The sequence below is a fragment of the Didymosphaeria variabile genome (genome assembly GCF_027946475.1).
Source record: "Didymosphaeria variabile strain IMI 356815 chromosome Unknown scaffold_1, whole genome shotgun sequence".
NCBI lineage: Eukaryota > Fungi > Ascomycota > Dothideomycetes > Pleosporales > Didymosphaeriaceae > Didymosphaeria > Didymosphaeria variabile.
In genome coordinates, this window is record NW_026611620.1 from 4,078,748 (window position 1) to 4,100,809 (window position 22,062).

Sequence of the window (22,062 nt, forward strand, 5' to 3'; positions counted from 1 at the left end):
AGATGAAGAGTGCAACGGCGTCGTCCTCGGGCGTTTGCTTAGCGGCGCTGTAAGCTCGAGTGAGATGTAGATGGCAACCAGACAGCTGATCATGCTCTTTTGGCTATTCGCAGTGCGCGGTGGTGACAGACGTTCCATCGATAATGCGTGCAACAAGGGATTTTGTTCTGACCACTTACATATCCTTATCTTCCACATAAGAAGTGAGTGTCTTTGTCAACTATAAAAAGAAGAAACTACACAGCTACCTACATGGGAGTTCAACGATGGTAATCACAACCGACTACATTCAGGCTGTAATTCAGGAAGGGAGAAACACCCAATCTGCACATGTATGTATGTGGCATGGTCAAAATTGTGTAAGATCTCTGGTTTTTTGTTATCATTGCGCTAATATATTTCAGGCTCAATCATCCATTTATGATTGGTCACATTCAGATTAAAACAAAGCTTGTTTAATCTGTTGCAGTATGTGACCCATCCTTGTGATAAGTGTTCTACGGTGGAAGGGCTGCAGGACGATTAGGGTAATGACCAGCCGCGCAACGCACTTCCAAGGTTCGCTGCATAGAACGTGACGAGTATGGGGACGAGATCAACAACAACCGCACTTCCGCGTACCGACGCTGATCGGACGAAGCTACCAGTTACCAGTGAAGCGCCTTCCGGAATAGTACAGGCGAGCAACCAAAGCGTAACCCCCATGACCGACCCTAACATCGCCAACAACTTCGAAATCGAACGGCTTCAAGAAGACGCCGAACATGAGTAAGCCTAGCTAGGTACCTTCCATACCTACCGAAACATATCACTGTTCGCTCTATCATCCGAAGAAAGCCAGCGGTCTGCCAGGACACTTCCCAGGAGACAAAGTTGAGAACCAAAAATTCATTGTGGCAGAAATTAAGGGTCTAATCGGCGGCCCTTCATTTCCCGTGGAGCCGGAGCACGATAACGGTTGCGTTTGTAAACAAGAAATCTCCCAAATACGTCTCGCAATTTCATTTCAGGTGGTGAGACAGACTCATACGAAGTATTCCGCTATGCACTACTACTGATAACGGTGACCTCGGCTCGGGATCACAGTCGCTGTAGATTGGTAGTGAAAAATTGGGTTTGCATCCCCAGACGAACCTTACGTCCACGTCTTTGGCTGTAATTCTTACGGGCAAGATGGGCCAGGGTGGCACGGCTGGAAACAAAGGTTGAATTTAAGAGTTTCCGTAATGAGGATACGGATACGTGGGTTACGGACTTTGATTGGGACACTGAGTCGACGGATGTGGACACGCGGTACTCGGAAGCAAGGGTCGAGGGCGGGTAGTGCCGAGTCCCAGATATCGAAGATACGGAGATCGGCCCCAGGCACATCCCTTGTTACTACCCGCGTGTACATGGATGATGGTCTTGGGGCTAGGCTGAGCGAACTATCTGATGTGACACAGTGAAAGACATGGCATACCACCGATGGTAGAACTTCCAGATTTATTTACTGCTGTTGGTTTTGAATTTTTGGTGTACATATTCACGCTGCGTCTTTGTTGCACCACCGCATGTACTCCTCCTGTGATGCAGTGTTGGACGGGTGTTGCGCGTGGGCACCTATGGTTGTCGACGCATTTCTTATGTGAAATTGCCCGAGCCCTGGACTAGACAGGGGTGTTTGTAAATCGATATAATTTCTGCACGTCTATCTCAATGAATGATGTATTGATTATCTGCAAAGATAGCATTTACCGGGGGAAGAGATAACATCACGTGATTGTATTGTTTTTGGACTAGTGCGATGGCTGATAAGAAGCAGCTGAAAGCTTCATAAGTGACTGGTATCTCTCCTCTCCCGAATGCTCGTCAAGTCTGTCTACATCACGTTTCAACAATTATGCAAAGACGCAATGGGAAGGCGTACGTGTTCTATTTTGTCGTTGGGTATATGCACATGTGTATTATAGATTACTGCTTTTAGGCAAACAACCAACCCTGGCCAGCTCCACCTCAGATCCACCGGGTCTCGCTCACTCTGCCGTTATCCCACATGGAGTAGTCGCTGTTCACACTCGTTGCATAGGAACGATTGTTTGGAGTACTGGCTTGGCTGGTGGGTGCGTAGCCGACCGCATGATAGCCACCCATTAGACCTCTAGCAGGGGTGCTAGCACCAGATCCAGCGCTGTCGAGCTCATCTTGGTGATAGTATGGCTCATAGAAAGACGCATCCGAATGCAGGTTCAATCCGATCTGAGGTGTGTTCGCCCTTGTCTGCACGGCCGTTCCCTCGCTCTCCTCAGACAAGGATGTCCGGCCAGCAGGTATTTCGGCAACCTTGCGGACGGTAAGACTGCGACCAAGGCCTCCGGCTTCCGCTGCGTATGCGTCCTCCTCGAGTCTAACGACGACTTCAACCGCCTTCTCATCTTCGACGACCCTGGGATGTCTCTTCGCGAAGTATCGAGCGTACTTGTACAGCGACCTGTCACCATGTTAGTCGGTCATCCTGGAGAAGCGATGCAGTAGACTTACCAGTAGCAACTCGCCACGTTGATGCCCGTCAGGACGAACTTGTACGGGAGATAGTAGACGTAGACCGTGAACCAACCAATGCGCTCCTTCTTGCGGCGCAGGTGGATCTCGTTGAAGATGATGGTGTTGACGAAATACATAACGATGGTGGCTCCAAGCAAAATGCCGCAAAAAGATGGTCGAACATAAAAGGAAATAGGCAAAATGAATGGAGTCAGCAAATACAAAAGGGTCTCGTACACCTCCTGGAAAACGAAAATTTTGGCGCCAATCTCCCACCAGCCGAGCTTCCAGCTGCCGAAGATATAGGCGAGGTTGAACCACATGCCGTTGACGAAGAAGAAGTTCCAGCGTTTGAATCGTTGACTAAAGATGGTCATCTCACCGAACCCGCCACGCGAACCGCCGCTAGAGAAGAAAACAGACGTTGGGGTTTCGGTTTCGACAAAGACCTGAGAGCACATCGTGATCCTAGAACCGAGCTTGCGCGCGACGTGGCCAAAGAACCAATCTTCGGAGACACTGAAGCCGGGGTGTTCGTGGAATGTCTTAACGAGTAGCTCGCGGTCCCACAGCGCGATGGCACCGTGAGGGAAGGTGGCTGAACCGACGCGACCTGCAAAGTCTCGCTGAAGACCGCTGAGCTTATACTCGAGATCCTGTGCCTGCTGGCAGTAGTTGCCTTTGGAAGAGTTGGGTCCTACACTCTTAATGGTGTATCCGAGACACATCACGTTGCCTTTCAAACGCTCGGTAACAACGGGGAAATCAGGCGGTAGTGCACAGTCGTCGTCGATCAACAACACGTTCTTAAAAGCCTTGGCTGCGTAACAACCCACAAACTGCGCGACGATCTTGGATCCCACAGGAGACCAGATGTGGTTAACACCATACGGGCGACATATCTCCTCGGTGTTATCGAGCGGCGTTGGGCTGTTGCCGTTTGCCAGCACGTAGATGTGCGAGGCCGGGAAGATCTTTAGTGCGGCTTCGAGCGTTGCTGCGATGAGGTTGGCGGACTTGTAGCAAGGAATCAAGAGCGCGGTGTCCTTGACGTTTTCCTGAATCTTCGTTTCGGCGGTAATCTCCACTGGGTCAGGATCCTTCTCGAACATGATAAGGAGAGGCGCGAAGGCGTAGCTAAAACCTTGTTAGCGACGGAATTGACGAAGGGACAAGCTACTCACAAGAAACCAATACCAAGGGTGATACTGAAACCACCAGTGAAGACAAACTTATTAGCGACCACCCAGTACAACCACCAGACAGCGCCATTCCACAAGGGTATACCAATCAAGACAAAGTATATGAAACATAAGAGGAAGAGATAGATGCCCCATTCGAAGGCCACCATGGCGTATTTATTCCGCTGCAGTTCCTGCCCGCGCAATTTGGCGTTCTCGAACGTCTTCCTCATACTGCTGTGCCGAGCTAAGCCGCCGGTGTTAGTGGTGTTGTTCGTCAGCTTCTTCTGCAGGGCATCAGGGACGATGGCATTGACAATGGTCTCGAGTGTATTGCTTCGTTCTCGTGCGTCCCGGGGGGCATAGGCCGCTTCGGGGCGGGCGTGCTGGTCGATCGATGATGACGAGTTGTTCCGTGAAAGGAAAGGGTTGATGGCCTCACCGAACGAAGAACGTCGAGAGGCGTTAGCAGATTTGTCGACATGTTTATCGCCGAACGGATTCGAGACAGGTCGTTTCCCGAAGTCGTATGAGGCGTGCTCGGTTACGGGAAAAGTCTCTGAAGCTGGAGAACCTGCTCGTGACGCTCTTGGACTAATGGCCAGCTTCTCGAGGTCCCCAGGCGTATAGGATAACCTCCAACTCTTTCTTGTATTTATCGCCTCTGGTCTCTTCACCACACGAGGCTTCGCCTCGTTCGGCAATGATGTCCTTGGGCTCCCTGTAGTGCTATTTGCTCGAGATACCACACGCGAAGGTGCCGCAGAGGACCTCACGCTTGGAGCTGTCGAAGACCTTTGTATCGCAGCCGGTCGTCGAGGAGGACGGACAGCGGCGGATAGCTGTCTGAATATGGGATTCTGCCGTACACTGAGCTGCCTCTGAGGCCCCCAGTTGGGTACTTCGCCCTCATCGCGCTTGGAGACCGTGTTCGTCGCAGTTTGGAGCAGATGGGCAGGGATAACGACATCTAGGCTACCAAACGAGTTACCGGACCCAGATTGGGCACTCGATGCGGACCCTTTCTTTTCACTATGATAATCGCCTTGGATGTTAATCCGAGGGGGTCGAGGGTTAGGCGTCATCCTGGATAAAGTCCAATCGAGCAAACGAGTGTGTGGCGGCGAAAAGGCTGCCCAGTATCCGGGTCGAGGGCAGCTGCCTATAAGCGTGGAGAGGCCTCAGGGGAGCTTGTGTGTGATCTACCTTCGCGAATCTGGGCTCTTGTCGACGACATCGTGCCAGCAAGCCACGACCATCGGAACGCACGTTCCGGTGAATTCCCTCCGCAAAAATTCAATAGTTAGGTCTTCAGCTACAGCGTCAGATCGAGAACAAGACCCGAGCTAGGCATCCGTGGCGTCGCCGAACTCACCGCATCTGACAAGGATCGTGAAGCGAGCCGGGGCGATGTATGAGTTCATAGCGCTTCGGCCAGAAGCGAACAGTGCAGCAATTTCACCCTACCAGCCGCTCTTGTTCTGGCCGCTCTAGTCGTCCATAAGGCTGGTTGAGCATCATGAGTTACTTTGTCGTACCATTGGGTTCGCGTTCGGACACTCATTGCGTCAAGCACGTGCTGAGATCTGGCGATCCCGGCGGGTACTCTGGATGTACGGAACCTCCGTCCCACAGAAGATGTGCATAGCTTCAGCATGCTAGAGTAGGCTGTTGAGGGAATTCTCCATGTCCGGATATTCTGGAATATTCATCCGTCCTCCAGCACCAACGCCTATGCAACAACCCCGCAACGCAACATGACTGCAGACTACAACTGCAGGGGTAAAAAGGTTAGGTAAAATTTGCTTCCTTGGAGCCCCGTGCAACCAGAGTTACTGCTGCTGAGCCTCCGCACAGCCAAGGTGGATGTTGCACGTTTTTCGATCGGCAGAGTTGGGTTTGTGGCAACGCCCTCATTGCAAGCCACCCGAAGCAATCACCGGGAGCGGGCCGGAGGAGCTCTCTAGCCTAGAAGTGCATTGTTAGACGAGCCGTTGCTGACTTCAGCGCATGAAACAAGGCAATAGCGCTCAGCTCCTAGGCGTCAAACGCCGGACCCTTCCAATCGTGCTGGCCCTACGTGCCCACATTGGCCGCCCGAAGACAGCGCGTCGTCGCTACGTATGCTGCAGCACGCCTGCGGCCATCGAGGTACCGATGTACCTTTCCAAAGTTTCTGCACATTAGCGCCCACTCGGCACCAGTCTACTAGCGTGCCAACCTTTCGGGCTCTGGCCTGTCATGCCAATGCGTCATATTTTGGCTCAGGGCAACGGATCCTTGGTGCTCGTCAGGGACGCCTACCATCGATATCTCCTAGGGGAGACCCTTGACCCCGCAAGACGGACAGGAAACGATGCCACACAGTACAACACCATGACCAAATTTTCGCACGCCGCGTGGAAGGTTTGACTAGGCGGCCTCCGCGTGGCAAAGGTACGTCGCCCCTGAACGTGTATCGTACGTAACACAGCAGACGGCCGGTGGCATTCGCGAAGGTTTACGCCGTGCTCGGGTCCATCTAATTCTGCAACTTCCCAATAACACACCACGACTAGCCGCTACGGGCCCAAATCCGCCGAAAAAGGAGGTCTCCAGATGGGGGTCACGAATTGCGTGCGACTCTCCGTCAGCCCCGTTGCCCCATGCCGTTAGCGGCGTCAACGCATGACTGGGATAGTCCCGTCCATAGGGCGGCAGGGCCTTGACGGACGCAGGGGCCGGGTGTGCCACGCACATCCCCTGCCGTGTGCAACCCAAACCTGGAACACTAACATGCTGACGGTACGGTTTCCTCTAGTCTACAAAGTAGTCTACATGGACGTACATCAGCATGAAGCATCTCCGACGTGAGACTTTCGATATAGCCGGATTTCCTGGTACATCTGGCAAGCTGGCATTCTTCGACCGTGGCCGCGCTCGCAGTAAACCTCCCCAACGGCGTGAACATGCGGAGCGCGCTAAACTAGGCCTGTATCGATAGCGGCACGGTAGTGGAACAAGTTGTGGACACGGAAACTCACAAGCAAGCTTGGCCGGACTCGCCAATGCTTCCTGGTGGGAATTAAACTCTTGTTCTACTAGTGCCAGGACGCCACGTTTTATGTGGCTGTTCGTTCCCCAAAACAGGGCCGTGGTCGAAACAGACGCGACGCCGTAAACGTGGAACTCCTCCGCTGCTATACTGTGTAGGAACAGAGCTTGAGTCAGATCACAAGTTTCAATCATCTTTCGAAACTCATCAGCAAGACTATCCCTATGTGAGAACTCGACCATGGGGGTTCTCGGCCGCAGCAACATGAAAAAACTAGCGGCGCGAAGTTCCGACCGAGACCAGGATGTGAATCTTGAAAGCTAGGTACCTTTCGGAGACACTGAGCAATGACCATCGAGCGATGGCCTGCATCGGCGCGAAGACGCCCTCAAATAGTATGCCATCACTAGCACCGAGCCACAGTGGTCCGCGTTGCACCCGCCGATGAGCACGTTGCGTGCTTTTCAGGCGCTGCTCGCACGATGCTGCCTGTCCACAGCCGCGCTTCCACGCTATGCCACGCGCTTTGCATCACGCAGGCCATTCGCTGAGGTCGCACCTCTGCCCTATTCTTGGACTTCAGGGGGTCGTTGCTCTAACCGAAAAGCTTTTGTCATTGGACTTTGTTAGGCATCACCGGAAGTCAAAGCAAGAAAGAGGTAGTCTCGCTGCAGTTACTCAAAGGAATTTCGTCGCCAAACGCAGCAAGCGTTGTTAGGCCAAAAGTGCACATCTCGTTGCTCCATTCAAAGGTTGTGAAGCACTCACACACAGCGATCATTCAATGCCATATAAGCCCACTAACTTTGCAGTTCCAGATGCCTCATCGCAAAACTGAACATTAACTTACAAGCAACCTCAGAGCCTATCTGGTGGGTGGGAGTCAGCCCATTTACGATCAGTGGACAGTGATCAACCACTGTGCGCTGCTGGACCAGGGCTTACTGAAGCAAGTTCAACTGCGAGTAGACTACACGCACGTTTTGCGCATGGCATGCAATTGATTGGATCTCCCAGATCTGCTCGCTGCGACGATGTACAGTATGTGCCCATGGTGTCTGACGCAACCTGCATGGGTAAACGAACATCAGGATTCCAACCCCGATGCACAACGCATGCATGCAAAACTATTGACCGCGCTGGAGCCGACGCCAAGGCCTCGCGATTTCGATTGATTATCGCATATATATTGTGGCGACTCGAAAACGTTGACGGCTGCGTCCGAAAGGCTAAGCAGCTGTCATCCGGCTTTCCGATGCACGTTGCCGGGCGAAGAAGCGTATACGTTGTAGCACGAATGCGGCTGAGAAGATTGACCAGGTCCCTTCGATTCTTCGCACGCAGTGACAGGCAAAATGTGACACGGCAGATACGGCATGTACCCAATCTAAAATACGGGCTTCTAGAATGCCGCATTGACAAGGAAGCGCTGGAGCGTAAGCGACTGCGCCTGACTTGGATCACCCAATTCCTTTCTTCGTCACAATCCTTTCCGGTGCATCCGGGATTCACATCAGATGAATTGCAGAGAGCGCAGCAGTGCGAACAGACGCGCGCGCCTGGGGATGCTTGACTAGGCACGATATCTCACCCAATACCTTCATCCAGTGGCTTTTCTAAGCGAGGACGTAAACTATGCCTGTCGAGAATCCCATCTCTTGCCGCCATGCGCACTAAACGAGCATCTATCGATAAGCCACCTACGCAGCATTATGAACAACGGCATTCTGCATGCATCTCGTGTAGATCCTTACCCAATCGTAACCATCAATCCTCCGCGCACTTACAGGGAAGGCAGAACCCCTCAGTGGGTTGTTCCACAAATCACGATTGTATCGATATGGCTCTCGCCCCCACCAAGAATAACGACGATGACGGTCTTCGTGGAGATTTCCTTGAATGGAGCTTCAGCTTCGGAATACCCACCTACGCACACGCACCTGCAAGGAATAACGCTGGGGCCGTCCTTGTAGGGTTCAATCCCCATCTCACAACGCATATGCGCAATTACCTGCGCGATGTCGTACGGCAATACTTTGCCATTACTGCGGGGTCGCCCATTTATATTTAGTTTTTTCATAAAATTACTTGATTCGGAAGCGGGCAGGACCACGTCAGGATGCATTTCCTTTACCGCCCTTTGCCTTTCTTTTTCCCACTGCACGCAGGGTCTTCCAAGGTTTCTTGATCTGCTGGCTCCGCGCGGCTGGAGATTTCATTTGTGTAATCTTGGGACGGCAGTCCGTACCGTCGGGAAGTCGGCGCCACGTTGCGCCTCATCTATACTTCCTCAGCTGGTGGCGGTGCAGGTATTATGAACGTACCTGGTGGCGAGACTCTTTTCAGCTTCTTGTTCATTTCTTGCGGCCTTGCTACCTTCGCTGAGGTAGATGCTTGTTTTTCCACTATGCTGCCTCCATAGTGAGTGAGGCAGCAGTTTTTTTCTTGCTTGCGGTTTTCTAAAGCAACGCTTTTTCAAGTCTGAAAACCCACGACGCTGCTATGCTGAGGGGCATGCGCCCGTGTGATATCCCTTCGCGCTTCGAGTGCGTTTCTTCTGAGTTCAAATCTTACAGAGCAATTTCGCTGGGGATGGCGCTTGTGCAGTACTTCCCCATACTCGTCCAAACCAATATCTTTTAACACTATATTAACTGTTTCGATATCACAGATACCTAGGGAAAATATGACAGAAGCAGGTGCCTCAACAGTACATTCAAATACAGGTATCTATTTTTCATGTTTCTCGTCTTACCGCTTGTCTGCATTGTCTTCGACACGTCCCGTTGAGGCCCCATGATGCCTTCTGGATCCGATGAGCTCATGATGCCCTAGCTAGACTGCAGGTGGTTGCACTTGGGCAACAGCTTCGATACGCAATCGGGAAATCAAGTCGAAATGCTTTCCCCTTTCTTAGAAGGCATAGGAGCAGTTTATCTTCCCATACTCATCAAATTCCTTCATCCTGGCACACTTTTCACTTGTCAATCTCCTACTGTTCTTCTCTTCCGAATTCCTTCCGAATATCGTCCAGTATGCACGTCCGCGACAGTGTTTTTACAGCAGATTTTCTATATTCAGCCCTTTAGACAATTCGTTGGTTCGATAAACGTGTCGGGAATTTCTTTGTACTCTCTTTTCTCTGGCCTTCTTGACTGCGTTCCTTCGGTCTTCATCGATGTGCGCTTCACCTCTGAGCTTGCCAAGTCGCATTATGTTGCTTATAACTGACCCTGTGCTTGCGAGACGATTCGTGATGTCGCGTGTTGTGAAAAGGCCTCCCCATGGTTCAACGTTCGCAAGTGTTCCAACGTTCACGAGTGGGCCAACGTTCACACGTGGTCCAACGTTCGCAAGTGTTCCGCCAAGTGATCCAACGTCCACAAGTGTTCCAGCGTTCACAAGTGTACCAACGTCATACATTTCAAACGTTCACAAGTGTTCCAAAGAACGGCAGCTACTAACCCCAAGAACGACTAGTGCGTCGGTTGCGCTTTCCCTCCAGAAAGCCGGCGAGCCTCAACATCCAACGCCAACCCCAGCAACCAGTCATCACTCACGACAGCTTGCTAGCAACGCTCCCTGCGCACATCACTACATTAATATGACATGACCAAGCGACCTCAAGACGCGTCTGCTTCATTTAGCCCGCACCCGCCGGGGCGCGCACAGCGTGCCGATTCGAGTCACGGCGAAGATGACGGAGATGGCTCGGCCGTGAAGAAGCCGCGCACTTTCATGGCTACTTTGGTAAGTGCGAGCCTGCAGAACACCTTGCATGGACATAGCATACCCAGCAGCACATCATAGAACTTACGATATCAGGCCTGCGACGTCTGTAGATCTCGAAAGACGAGATGTGATGAGGACCGCCCCAAGTGTGGGTATTGCAAGGTCATGAACCTCGAATGCATATACCAGACACCTCGTCCCACCAAGTATGTTGCACTAAAACCAAGTTCTGATTGCTTTACGTATGCCACAAACGGGCAACACAAGGGGCATTAGACTCAAATTCCGGCCTGGGTCTGCACGCATCCTGTCACCTTCTGCTCTAATGATGTTACAGGAAGGATCAGTCAATGACAGTGGCCATAAATGCCATCAGGCGGCTTGAGGCGAAGGTTGAAGATCTCACTACAGTCATTAATTCTAGCAGACTTCCGCCTCCACCTCCACTTGTACACCCACAAGACTACAGGTCCCCATTTGCCAATTCTCAGCCAAGTCCTGGATCACACGTCCTGCCTTACTCAATACCGCATCATGAACGAGGTTCCCTGGACGTCGGATCTCCGCTTGCCACCGGCACCCCTGGGAAAGCCTCAAATTCTGCTCCCGAGACCCATGGTGCGACCAAACTATCCTTCAGTCAGCATGGAGTTGCTTTGTGGCCTGCTGTTGTGGAGATGCTCCCCGCGGAGTTTCTCGCCGCGCGCAAGGCACTGCACAGAGACTATATCGTGAATATAGAAACTCATAGACCGCCATTACCTATTCACATCGACATTCCGGCAGAATACAGTAGCAATTTCTGGCTAACAAGGCTCCCACTATCAGTCATCAAAGGCCTAGCTGACGCGTATTTTGCGGTCTTCCACCGTAGTACTCCTATCCTTGATCGGTTTCAATTCTTCTCCAGCACCCTTCATGGCGCACTGGAAAGCGAATTCGGATACGATGTCGAAACGTGCCTCGTGTTGATAGTTCTTGCGCTTGGCTGTCTAGCTGTCCGAGCCTACGAAGAGGGAGACTTCGCATTGCCATCACGCACGCCATCTGCTACAACCGGTTTTGCACGGCCCGAATGGTATGAAGTAGTCATGGACGATCCACCAGGTCTGAAGTTTTTCAACGAAGCACGACAGCGGATTGGATTCCTCATGAACCAGAATGACTTGCCAATTGGCCAGTTTTATATGCTTTGTACACTGTACTACGCCCAGACCCTACGTCCAATCGATTCGTGGACGATGGTCAACCGTGCTGCCCTGTGCTGCATCAGCGTACTGTCGCGGGAAGAAACGATTGACTTCGATGACTGGGAGGGCGACATGTTCTCGAGATTGTTCTGGAATACGCTCATGTATGAGACTATCATCACGCAAGAGCTCAGTCTCCCTTTGAGCGGTCTACTCGACTACGAAGCGGATATTCCTATTCCCAAGTTTAAATCCTCCCCTCGGCCTAAGACGTCAATCTCCGGACTGCTTTCTGACGAAGATGACTCTTTCTTCAACTTCCATTTCCTTGCACAAGCCGCCCATCGCATCATACTTACCCGTATCAGGCGCGTAGATCATGCTCTAAATATACGATTACTACTGACAGATTTCTAGGCACAACCTCTACTCCTTTGCGGAAAAAGAAGGTCATCCCAGTCCGAATCTAACGGCGGAGATGCACCACCAGCTCGAACAGTGGCGCTCGAATCTACCACCAACACTACAGTTTACCGATAGTGAGGACGCCGATGATTCACCCAGCCCTGCGCATGTGATTGCGAAAGCCATGCTACGCAGTCGCTACCGGGTCGCAAAGTTCCATATCGGACGACCATTCTTATACAAAGCTCTTCATGCGCCGGAACACACGACGCGAAGTGAATACGATGAGGTCCGAAAAGGGCTCGAGGGGGCTATGTACTGGCCAACCACAATGGGATTATGCGCCCAAATGAAAGCTGCCTTGCCGATCAAATTTGGATGGTGTTCCCAATGCTTCGGTCAGGTCCTACTCTTTAACTCAGTGGCGCGATCATCAGACCCCGAGTTGAGAGCGACACTGCCTGAAGGATGGGAGAATTGGGTAAACATCATGATGGATCTGATTGGAAGCTGCGCGCGCGAGAGTCCTGGGATAGCCAAAGATTACGAGCTATTGCGCTTACTGTGACGGCGACTGTGCAATGCCATAGGTTTAGAGATCGTATAGCGTATCTGGGATAACACAGCCCACCATAAGGGCCCCAAATTTCAACCAAATACTGCCTGCATCGACGCACAGCCTCAAGCTTACCGGCACCACCGGCATCGAGCTGGAGGCCGGGCATTACTGGCAAATTTGCATTTCTCCGTATGGAAACCAAAGCACAATCGACTCATCGACGGTGGAGGTGGGCAAGAGGTGGTCTTGAACGACATATGACAGACGCTAGGCCGCCGAGTACCAAAAATCCGGGAATAGTGACACTGTGTCCGTGTATCTCGGCATCTCGATCAACAACGTGCTCGAGACGTCAGAGTTGAAGTTGTTGTCCACGAAGGCGGACACAACATGTGTGTTGGCACCACCAGGTGTACGAGTATTCCATTGCGCCACGCAGTGCCTGACGCAACCCCCTGGTCGCGGCACCGGGACAAGAACGGGACATTTTGATGGCTTGCAGGATCGCTCGCTTAAACATGGGATTTCTGCCGGAAATCGCATTGCAAGGCGTACTTGACCCCGCGTTATTGAGTCTATCTCGCACAATTACAAAGTGTAAACCATCACTCTACTTCCCTGTTGCCCAATGCGGCATGCGAATCGCCGCAAGGGGTCAATGGCATGTGGGAGGCCGTTGCGCAGTGGCTGCTGTGGCTAGTCCCCGCAAGGCCTCCGAGCGATCGCCATCAGACGTGGACGCGCCATGAGCTTAGCTGAGCCTGCGACGCGGCTCCGCCATCTTTCTTGCTGATCTCCAGCACCTACACCTGACCTGTTCTCTTTTTTGTTGTTTCTTTTCTGCTGCTACCTATTTTACTGTTGCAATTGCGACCGCGCGTTCCGCCTACGCCCGCAGCTCTTTCCTCGCTGCTGGAGCGTTCACAAGGCCACGTTCACGTCTGGCCGAACGACTCCCTCCTCGACCGTCCTAGAAACCGATACCTAGCTCCTCGCGACCCGCACCGCCATTCCTTAACGCATGCCATGTCGGCGCACACCAACTATGCCTACACCTCCCTAGCCAACCTTACCTCCGGGCCTCACGCGCGATGGCGACGCATCCTGATGATGGCCTTGATCCCGATGCTGTGCGCCTTTATATACTTCACGTTTGAATCGAACGCGATACGTTCCTACAAGAGCTCACAGTATGTTTCGATCCATCACGCATCTCCATACGCTGGACAGCCTGACTCTGACATGTGCTCCCAGATACCCTTACCTGCACAATATTTCCCTCCCCGACGGCGATACATCCATGGCTACCGTCATCAAAGCCCTCTACGAACCGATAGTACACCCGGTTGACGCCGCGAACTTTACCGATGACGAAGGGCAGATATACCGTCTACACGGTGAACCACGCTTCAAACAAAAGTTGGGGAAGAAGGTCTTGGTTTTGGACATTGATAGCCGGCCTTTGGATAAGCCAGGTCAGCTCATGGACGATGAGCTCATTTGGAAGGGTGGAGAAGGAATTCGAGCCCTCTCCGCCGGCATGCTGAGCCATTACATCTACGCCATGATCCACGGATACGACTACAAATTCATTCGCGCACCCGATTACGAGGATCGTTGGGGCACCTGGGTCAAGGTGCCTGTGATGAAGGAAGCCCTCAAGACTCACGACTACATCCTCTTCATGGACTCGGACGTCATGCTCCATTTTCCGCACCTTCCGCTCGAGTGGCTTCTCAACTACTGGAACATGACCAAGGAGACCCTCATCATGATGTCGCTGGACCCCGACGAGCCGCAGAACTACGATTCCCGAGGAAACCGCTATCTCAACACCGGCTTCGTCATTGCGCAGCAGAGCCCGCGCACGCAAGAGATGTTCAAAGTATGGGCCGAATGCCCTGACGAAGGACGCTATCCGGGCTGCGCCAAGTGGAAGCTCGAGATGTTCCACGAGCAGGCAGCCTTTGGCAACTACATCCGCTACGACTTCGACCGCCCCCAAGATATCAAAGTGTTACCGTGCGTGGAAGCGAATGGCGCCCCGGAAGCCGAGAACCGTGGCGGCTGCAAGGGCACGTTTGTGCGCCACTACTGGGTTAACAAGGGCCTCGTCCCGAAGGCGCTCAGCGATCAGGTCATGCAGTACTTCATACCGCGACTGCACCAGCTTTATCACAAGACCGCCCAAGACCACATAGTCGATGCTAAGGGCTTCCGACTGCAAGGTGCTGAGATGATTGAGCTCACGAACGAAGAAAAGCAAGTGCTGCAAGGCGATAGCAAGAATCAGAAAGATGAAGGATGGTAAAGGTTGACTGAGAGCTGTGATACCCGGGTTTAGCTCCTCGTCTGATTGATTGGCGTTGGCTGCATCGTTTTGGCGTTTCGTTTTGAATGAGCGTGTCTTTTCTCACCCTACCACCCTACCAATCTCCGAAAGACCTACGCTGCTCATCTCTTCTCCGCTCCGCATTTGATCTTGCGCGCACTCAAAAACCTGTCCTTGGATATCGGTCGGGCATATTGTTGTAAGATGCATACGGTTTCGCGTATACTGGATTGGATAACCATTAGACGAGCGGTGATATGAAATCTATTGTACTTCATAGGAATAGACAGCGACGGAACGAACACGGCGTGAATACCAAAGTCTTGACTTTCAGATATTTGAGTCTACCTGGGCACTATCGTCGCGATCCTCGCACTAGCTAACAAATTTCAAAACCTCCTCCTCGCCCCATGCGCCCAACTCCTCGGCCCATCCCAACTGTTTGCATGAGGTCCATAGTACAGATCCTCATAATCGAATCTATCGCGATCACCCCAGTCTGGCCTGCCCCCGTTGAAACCGTCATTCCATCGCGAGATCCTGGTGTCGAGGTCGTCATTGTCCCTATTGGCGTAACGGAGGTTGTGCGGGTTGCGGAAACCGCCTGGGCCGTGGTGAGTATATGGGGGGTCGCGGCGGGGCATCCTGTTTAGTTATTGGGTAGTGTGACAGTGTTAGGTTGATAGGACTGGATTTTTTTACTGAAGACAGGCGCTCGAATGTTGGTGCCGGGTAGCATACGCGTGTGTGGAGGGCCTAGATATGGTATTCGAAAGAAGATGTCTTCAGGATATCCTACCTACGTGAAGTGTCATTGAAGTTATCTGACGCTCGAGTAAGAATTTCCGAGAGGTCGTGGCGAACTTGAAGCTCGAAGCTGGTATGAAGTTCAACATAAGGCACAGAGATGTCTTCACGTTCCAGGAAATCAGCGTCAGGATAAAACACAGACAGCCAGCACTTCATTCATGTCTACGTAACACTGTCTATATTAATGTCCCCTCGCCCCCAAGTCCTCGAACATCGATATCTATCTCATTAACACTGCGAAAGTATTTCCCCCTACAACCTGTACTTCAATAAGCAACACCACGAGATACTTGATCATATCCCTCAACACTATGCCTTACAGAGTACCTCGTCAGCACCCCACTAACCGCGACCGAGTGATGCGCTGGGACGACGGCTACAACAACGGACGACCAACTTGGGGTCATGCAGATGTGCATGGCGGCGAATGGGAGCATGCGCTGGGGAACAGGCAATTGAACCGACACTATGATTATAGCGAGCCTCGATGGCGCTTCCAAACAGAACGAGACGGTGGGCCTCAATATGGTCCTGGAGCACGCGCTCGAAGGCGTAACCCGGACAGGTCCTGGATGAGTCTTCGGCGTTGATGAGTGTAATCTTACTTGATGAAGGCTGTCGTACTTGGAGATGGCTAGATCCGTGTGGAGGACACGTGGTTGCAGTGTGGTGCGAATGTATTGTGGATTTAATCATGAAAGGAGTTTATGTAAGCGCAAGTGCGCGAGAGAAAATCACCTCTTCCTCGAAGAAATGTTTTGACTTCATTACTTACTAGTATCGTCAGCTTTTAGAAACAAAACCAGATATGCATACTCTTCCTCACCCTCTTGTGCTGGCTCGGGTCATGCTTATTTGCGTGCCAGTCACTGTACACGAGTCTCATAGGCTACCTTGCGCCACAATTCTCGCGCCCTTGAAACATCTCCAGCATGACTCTTAGAAGACAATAACAATCTTTAGGATCTTGTTGTCTCGCTTGCGGGAATGTCCCATTCTTTGTCTCGTAACGTTACAGTCACGACAAAGAAAACTATTATGTATAACGTTGCCCCCTTACTAAGACCGCCACAATAGAACGATGTTATCATAAAGCCCCACCTGCAGTCACGGTGAGCACCACGCCTAAGCCCATGCTCAACTCCATTCCCGAAGAGCCCTGTCATTACCCCGACGGCGAAACGAAACACCTCGCCGCACTTGTACGCACCTTGCACGCAAATATGCAAGAATCATCCTTCGACAAACAAGGTCGACCCTTCAACGATGCAGCCTACAAGCAGTGGGAGAGAGAGTTCGACCGCAATATGAACAATAAGCCGTTGCCGCCACTACCAAGAGTGTCCTCGCCTGCGACGACTCAAGTAGTGCAGCCGGGGCCAGAGAGAAGTACTTCTGTGTCGCATACCAAACCGCATCAGTCTGTGCAAGGTGAGCTGTTTCCGCCATTGCAACACCCACAACCGATACGTAGTCCGTGGGAAAGGCAAGCGCAGAAGATCGTTGTGAGGAGAGAGGAGGGTGCAAAGAAGAGGCGTGATGACGAGTTTCAGAGTATTTGGAGTCCAGTGACGATAGATGAGGATAGGGAAGCGAAGAAGTGTTGTTGTGTTATGTGACTCCGAGAATTGTCCTGGGAGGATTCAGCATTGTTAAGTATGTGAATGCGTATTGAAGATCTGTGTCATCTGCGGGTTACAAAGTGCGCGATGAGTCAATGGGTCAGTGACGCGAACCAAGCGATAATGATGACTGTTTCGTGAATGCTCAAAATGTGACTGCATTCCATGTACTTACTATTTATATGGGCCGCTTCATCACTACTATTATCGTTATTGGAAACCTCCCAAAATCCAAGCTCTTCTAAGCTGATTCGGATATTCGCCACAACTCTGCCTCGAAACAGCATCCACAATTCGATATCGATCCACGCCCATATCTTCGGCACACAGAAAAGCGATATCTCCAGCAATGGGTGATCGCAATGACTTTAGATGGAAGGACAAGAACCCATCTCGCGCAGAGAGTGTACCACGAAATACAGCCGAATACGAAAAAAAGAAACCTTCAGCAATGGATGACCGCAATGACCGCGCAGAGAAATCTCGTCCAGGAGCACGGTCGCAGGTTACAGGCGAATACGGAAAAACGAAACCTCCAGCAATGGATGATCGCAGTTACTTCAGACGGGAGGACGGGATTCCATCTCGCGCAGGCAGACAGCCACGAGGTACAGGCGAAAGGGTTCCCAAGAGATACTACAGCCACACAATCGAACAGGGTGGAGAGTCGTCGTTGAGGTACTGTGTAGTCATGTGAGCGGCGACAGGGTGGCTTTGTTCAGCCCAAGTGTTCCTTTCATTGTTGTAGAAAGAATGCATGACTTTATTCTCACTGTACACTCGATGAAACCCAAACAATGCGTTGTTCGGCCTATCCCTTAACCATAGGACAATAACTTCCCACATTCCAGATCAGAGTTGATTAAAGTAAGTTGAGCATAACAAGATGACGCACACCGCTACAATGAAAGCGCGTACGCCTCCGAATTTCTCGCGTCCGCGTCGGCAAGCAGAGTACTCGCTCTTCCCTAAGGAAGGAAGCGGGAACTCGCGGCGAGATGCTCAGTTCAGGGCGGAGATGATGGCCCTGAGGGCAAAGCAAGAGGTGAACTACCGAGCAAAGATGCGTGCGATGCCTCCATCTCAGCATGAGCCGACGGACTACCAATACATGGGAAGCAAGAAGCTTCAGAGGAAAACTTGTGCGAAGCACGACGAGATCGGGTGTTGCGTCGTCATGTAAGTTCGCCCTGTTCCGAGTCGTGCTCGGCAGTTGTCGTACCTGCAGTAGTTGCGAGCCATGGCTTTCACTAAGATGTGTCTTGCTTTTTCGTCTGATGGCGTTCATGGCTTCTGCTCCGCGACTCTGTACCTGCAGTAGTTGCGACAAGCGATGTTTGTGGCTTTCGTGGCTTTCGTGGCTGACACTAAGATGGGTGCTGCCTTGTCATGAAGATGGCGTTCATAGCGACTGCTTCGTACCTGCAGTAGCAACGACAAGTGGGTTTCACTAGTGTTAGCTGGCTCTAACGCGTTGTCTAGTGTGGGCAAGAATGTTGAGAACGCCACGCATGGGGCGAGCTATTCTAAGGTTATCGATAGCGCTGACAGCGGCAAGAAAAAGTACATATTCAAATCGATGGCCACATTATCTGCATGATGGGTGACTTAGAATTCAGTTCAGGGGTGTGAAGCTGTGGAAATTGCTGTGGGCCACTCTTTCCATGCAACAATGGTGGAGTAGGCTGCCCATGATGGTTGATGGTGGGGTCGATGGGCCCGCCGCCATGGTAAGGGAAGAATAGCCTCCCTAATACAATTGTCTGCGACAGGATGATCAATCACTTGTCTGTGGAGGCTTCTTCTTCTATGATGTTGTGAGGGAAAAGGCGTCTTTGACATCACTGCATTTCCGGACGCAACAGGACAACATCATGCCTCAGGCCCATTTGCTCCTTCTAGCATTTTTTCTTTCTCTCTCGCGATCACATCTCTTTGCATCTGTCGCGATCGCAATGTTGAACGCAACCCTGCTAACCGTCGGCGCGATACTGAATGACACTGCTATGATAATTCGTGTGCCGATCCATGACGATCAAGTATTCCATAGGAATGGTAGCCCCTTTCTCATCACATGTCAGTCGAATTCCTTCGGTAGCGTCCTCCATGTTGCGCAGGTAAGTGCTGTAGGATGGTACCCTACCGATAGCCAGTTGCGACTGAGGAAACGGACTACAGCTTTTGCATCGTATTGACGACGAAGCTGAAGTACGTGGAAGCCGCATGAGTTAGCTCATCTATGATTCAACACATGACAAACCAGCGAAGAAACAATCGAACGGAAATGCCACGTCCGCACAAACGTCCACGGAATGAATGCGTAGCATGTTGCCAGCTTCACCATCGTCACGTCCCTCGTTTCGCATCATATATATAGCTACCTCACTGACCAAAACGATTCACTAACGGCATGTAACCTCCGAAAAAGTCTGCTAACAATGTGCTTCTTCAGCTTGCTTGACCCTACAAGGCGTCAAAGACCCCATCGTGCTCCTACTAGTGTCCCTGTTGCTGCACAAAGACAGCCGAATCGTCAGCAAAACCACCACAAAGAACAACGCAATCGACCTAATGACACCGTTCACGGGCAAACATCTGGTTATACTCATGCTGTTGTTGCGCAGCCTCAGCACACCCGTCTGCATGGCCATGGCGACTACCCACGTTGGCAACGCACCGACGACTCCCGCGGCTATATACCCGAATCCACCTCTGCGGATGCAGAGGCTCGTCTTATTGCTAAAAAGCGAGCCATGATCTGGAATGATGAATACAAAGATGGTCAGGGGCGGTGGAGTGATTCAAAGCAGAAGGCGCGACGCAAACGGTCATAGCGATCGGAAATGTCAGCATCCTAGAATGGATATGTCATTGTTTCTGAGAATCAGATCAACGCTTTGAGTCTAGCCATGCTGAACGATGACCGGTTTTGAGGTTCTCATCGTTGTAGGTGTGATAGAACTTGTGCAGGTAGCTCTTAAAAAATCGAGGTTGATTGTATACTGCTCCGGCAACACGCCCAAAGTATTGGAACCCCCCACCTTCACTCGCACTGTGCACTTTTGAATACCTTTCACACTTCGAAAACCCGCCGACAAGTCAGCTTTGCGACTCAGAAGTGCCGCTTTGCTCGCACGGTTGACTAAATCTCATACCGAAATAACCTTTTCCAGCCCACTACTCTCCCGCAATAGTCTCTAACGCAAACAAAGAATGGCTACTCATCTTCGCCCACACACGGCTTCACACTCACCAACACGTCCCGTAAGCTCTTACAGCATGAGCTCGACCATCCGCCGCGTGACGCCATCACCTGATTCCCTGTCCGAGGCTCTCACCAAAGGCCATGCCACGCAATCGACACCTCGCCGTCCCGTACAAACACGCTCTCTGCACAGTCTCGGACGTGCAGTTGTAGACGGCAAGACGTTGTTGCTAGCTGGTAAGTTCACAACTGGTGCAAGACCGAATGTACCCCGCGGAGCCCGATTAGGAAGTTGCGCGGATGACCGGGCTGCATTGAGCGCATATCATACACGCCATTGCATTGAAGCCATACATAACGAAGCTAATGAAAGAACAGAAGGTGATCCGGATGCAGGCCATCAAAACGACGTATCTCGCGCGCGCTCACTGCACTCACATGAGGACCGCCCGAACTACAGCAGAAGAATAACTCCATCGCGTATCCCCATCCCTACGAACCACACCTCTAGCCGCAGCAGCAACTTTGGAGATCTTAAGCGCAGCAAGGCAGGCCGTAAATCGCCGTCGAAGTTGGGCGCCCCGCGGCAGCACCGTCCTCTACTGCCTTCCAGTCCAGTATCTCCCGTTCACGCGAGCGAGAACCAGACCATCTCAGCCGCAAGCGGGAGCGAAGCTGTGTCAGCAGGACTAGCCATGCCAGCTTCCCCTGCGCGGCCACCACCCGCGGTTCCAGACGACGAGAGAGCGCGGCTGCGCGAATTCACTTTGTTCCCCACAGAAGACCCATTTGCGCCGGAACCACCAACTTCACATCAAGCCATCGATCCCACACGGCCAGCTGTACGTCGCGAAGAGGACTACTTCCAGGATAGGCCCTTCTACGAACATGATCCCGACGCAATAACACCACTCCCTACGAGCCCGCGTGGACCAATACCCTCACCATGGAAGAAGCCCGCGCTGCAAATCGGTCCTGATGTGCCATCTCCTCCACACCCCCGGAACGTCACGGCTACTGCCGTCAAGCCGCAACCGACACGTCAGGCATCGACAAGAAGTGTGGCCAGCAATGCAACTTTCTCGACGCCTGGACGAGATGAGATGGAGCGCAAGATGGGCCACGCGGACGAAGGTCCCTTTGGGACTGCGAAGGGGGTGCAGGAGCTTGCTGAGAGGCGAAGGCAGATTAGTGGAGCCAAGAGCGTGAGCCAGAGGTTCGAGGCCGCGGGGAAGAGAGGAAATAAGGAGGATGAAGAGCGTGGAGGGTTGTGTAAATGTGTGGCCATGTGATGGGTGGAGAATGATGGCTCTGTGGAAGGATGTTGCGTATTCCTGAATGCTCTAATTGGTGCTCATAGCCTTGCAGTAGTTATTTGATATTTGAGCGATACTAATGAGCGCACAGAGGGCCAGTGTGGCCACGACAGCATTGCATGAACGCTGAGGGAAGCCTACAGATTGAGTAGC

The 22,062-nt window shown here is 52.0% G+C and overlaps 5 protein-coding genes across 5 annotated transcripts; 4 read left to right on the forward strand and 1 right to left on the reverse strand.

Moving 5' to 3' along the window:
• Positions 1-1,995: 1,995 nt before the first annotated feature.
• N0V89_001304 (uncharacterized protein) lies at positions 1,996-4,789 on the reverse strand (the record flags this gene model as incomplete). Its single annotated transcript, XM_056210117.1, has 3 exons — positions 1,996-2,470; positions 2,521-3,660; positions 3,708-4,789. 3 exons carry the CDS (start codon positions 4,787-4,789, stop codon positions 1,996-1,998), a joined length of 2,697 nt encoding a protein of 898 aa, XP_056076939.1.
• Positions 4,790-11,004: 6,215 nt separating this feature from the next.
• Positions 11,005-12,077, forward strand: N0V89_001305 (uncharacterized protein; the record flags this gene model as incomplete). Its single annotated transcript, XM_056210118.1, has 2 exons — positions 11,005-11,141; positions 11,345-12,077. 2 exons carry the CDS (start codon positions 11,005-11,007, stop codon positions 12,075-12,077), a joined length of 870 nt encoding a protein of 289 aa, XP_056076940.1.
• A 1,672-nt stretch (positions 12,078-13,749) lies between these two features.
• Positions 13,750-14,935, forward strand: N0V89_001306 (uncharacterized protein; the record flags this gene model as incomplete). The annotated part of the gene is made up of 2 exons (XM_056210119.1): positions 13,750-13,754; positions 13,879-14,935. 2 exons carry the CDS (start codon positions 13,750-13,752, stop codon positions 14,933-14,935), a joined length of 1,062 nt encoding a protein of 353 aa, XP_056076941.1.
• Positions 14,936-18,292: 3,357 nt separating this feature from the next.
• On the forward strand, positions 18,293-18,988 carry N0V89_001307 (uncharacterized protein; the record flags this gene model as incomplete). Its single annotated transcript, XM_056210120.1, has 2 exons — positions 18,293-18,567; positions 18,871-18,988. 2 exons carry the CDS (start codon positions 18,293-18,295, stop codon positions 18,986-18,988), a joined length of 393 nt encoding a protein of 130 aa, XP_056076942.1.
• Positions 18,989-21,288: 2,300 nt separating this feature from the next.
• N0V89_001308 (uncharacterized protein) lies at positions 21,289-21,885 on the forward strand (the record flags this gene model as incomplete). Its single annotated transcript, XM_056210121.1, has 1 exon — positions 21,289-21,885. The coding sequence occupies one exon, from the start codon at positions 21,289-21,291 to the stop codon at positions 21,883-21,885; it is 597 nt and encodes a 198-aa protein (XP_056076943.1).
• Positions 21,886-22,062: the final 177 nt, after the last annotated feature.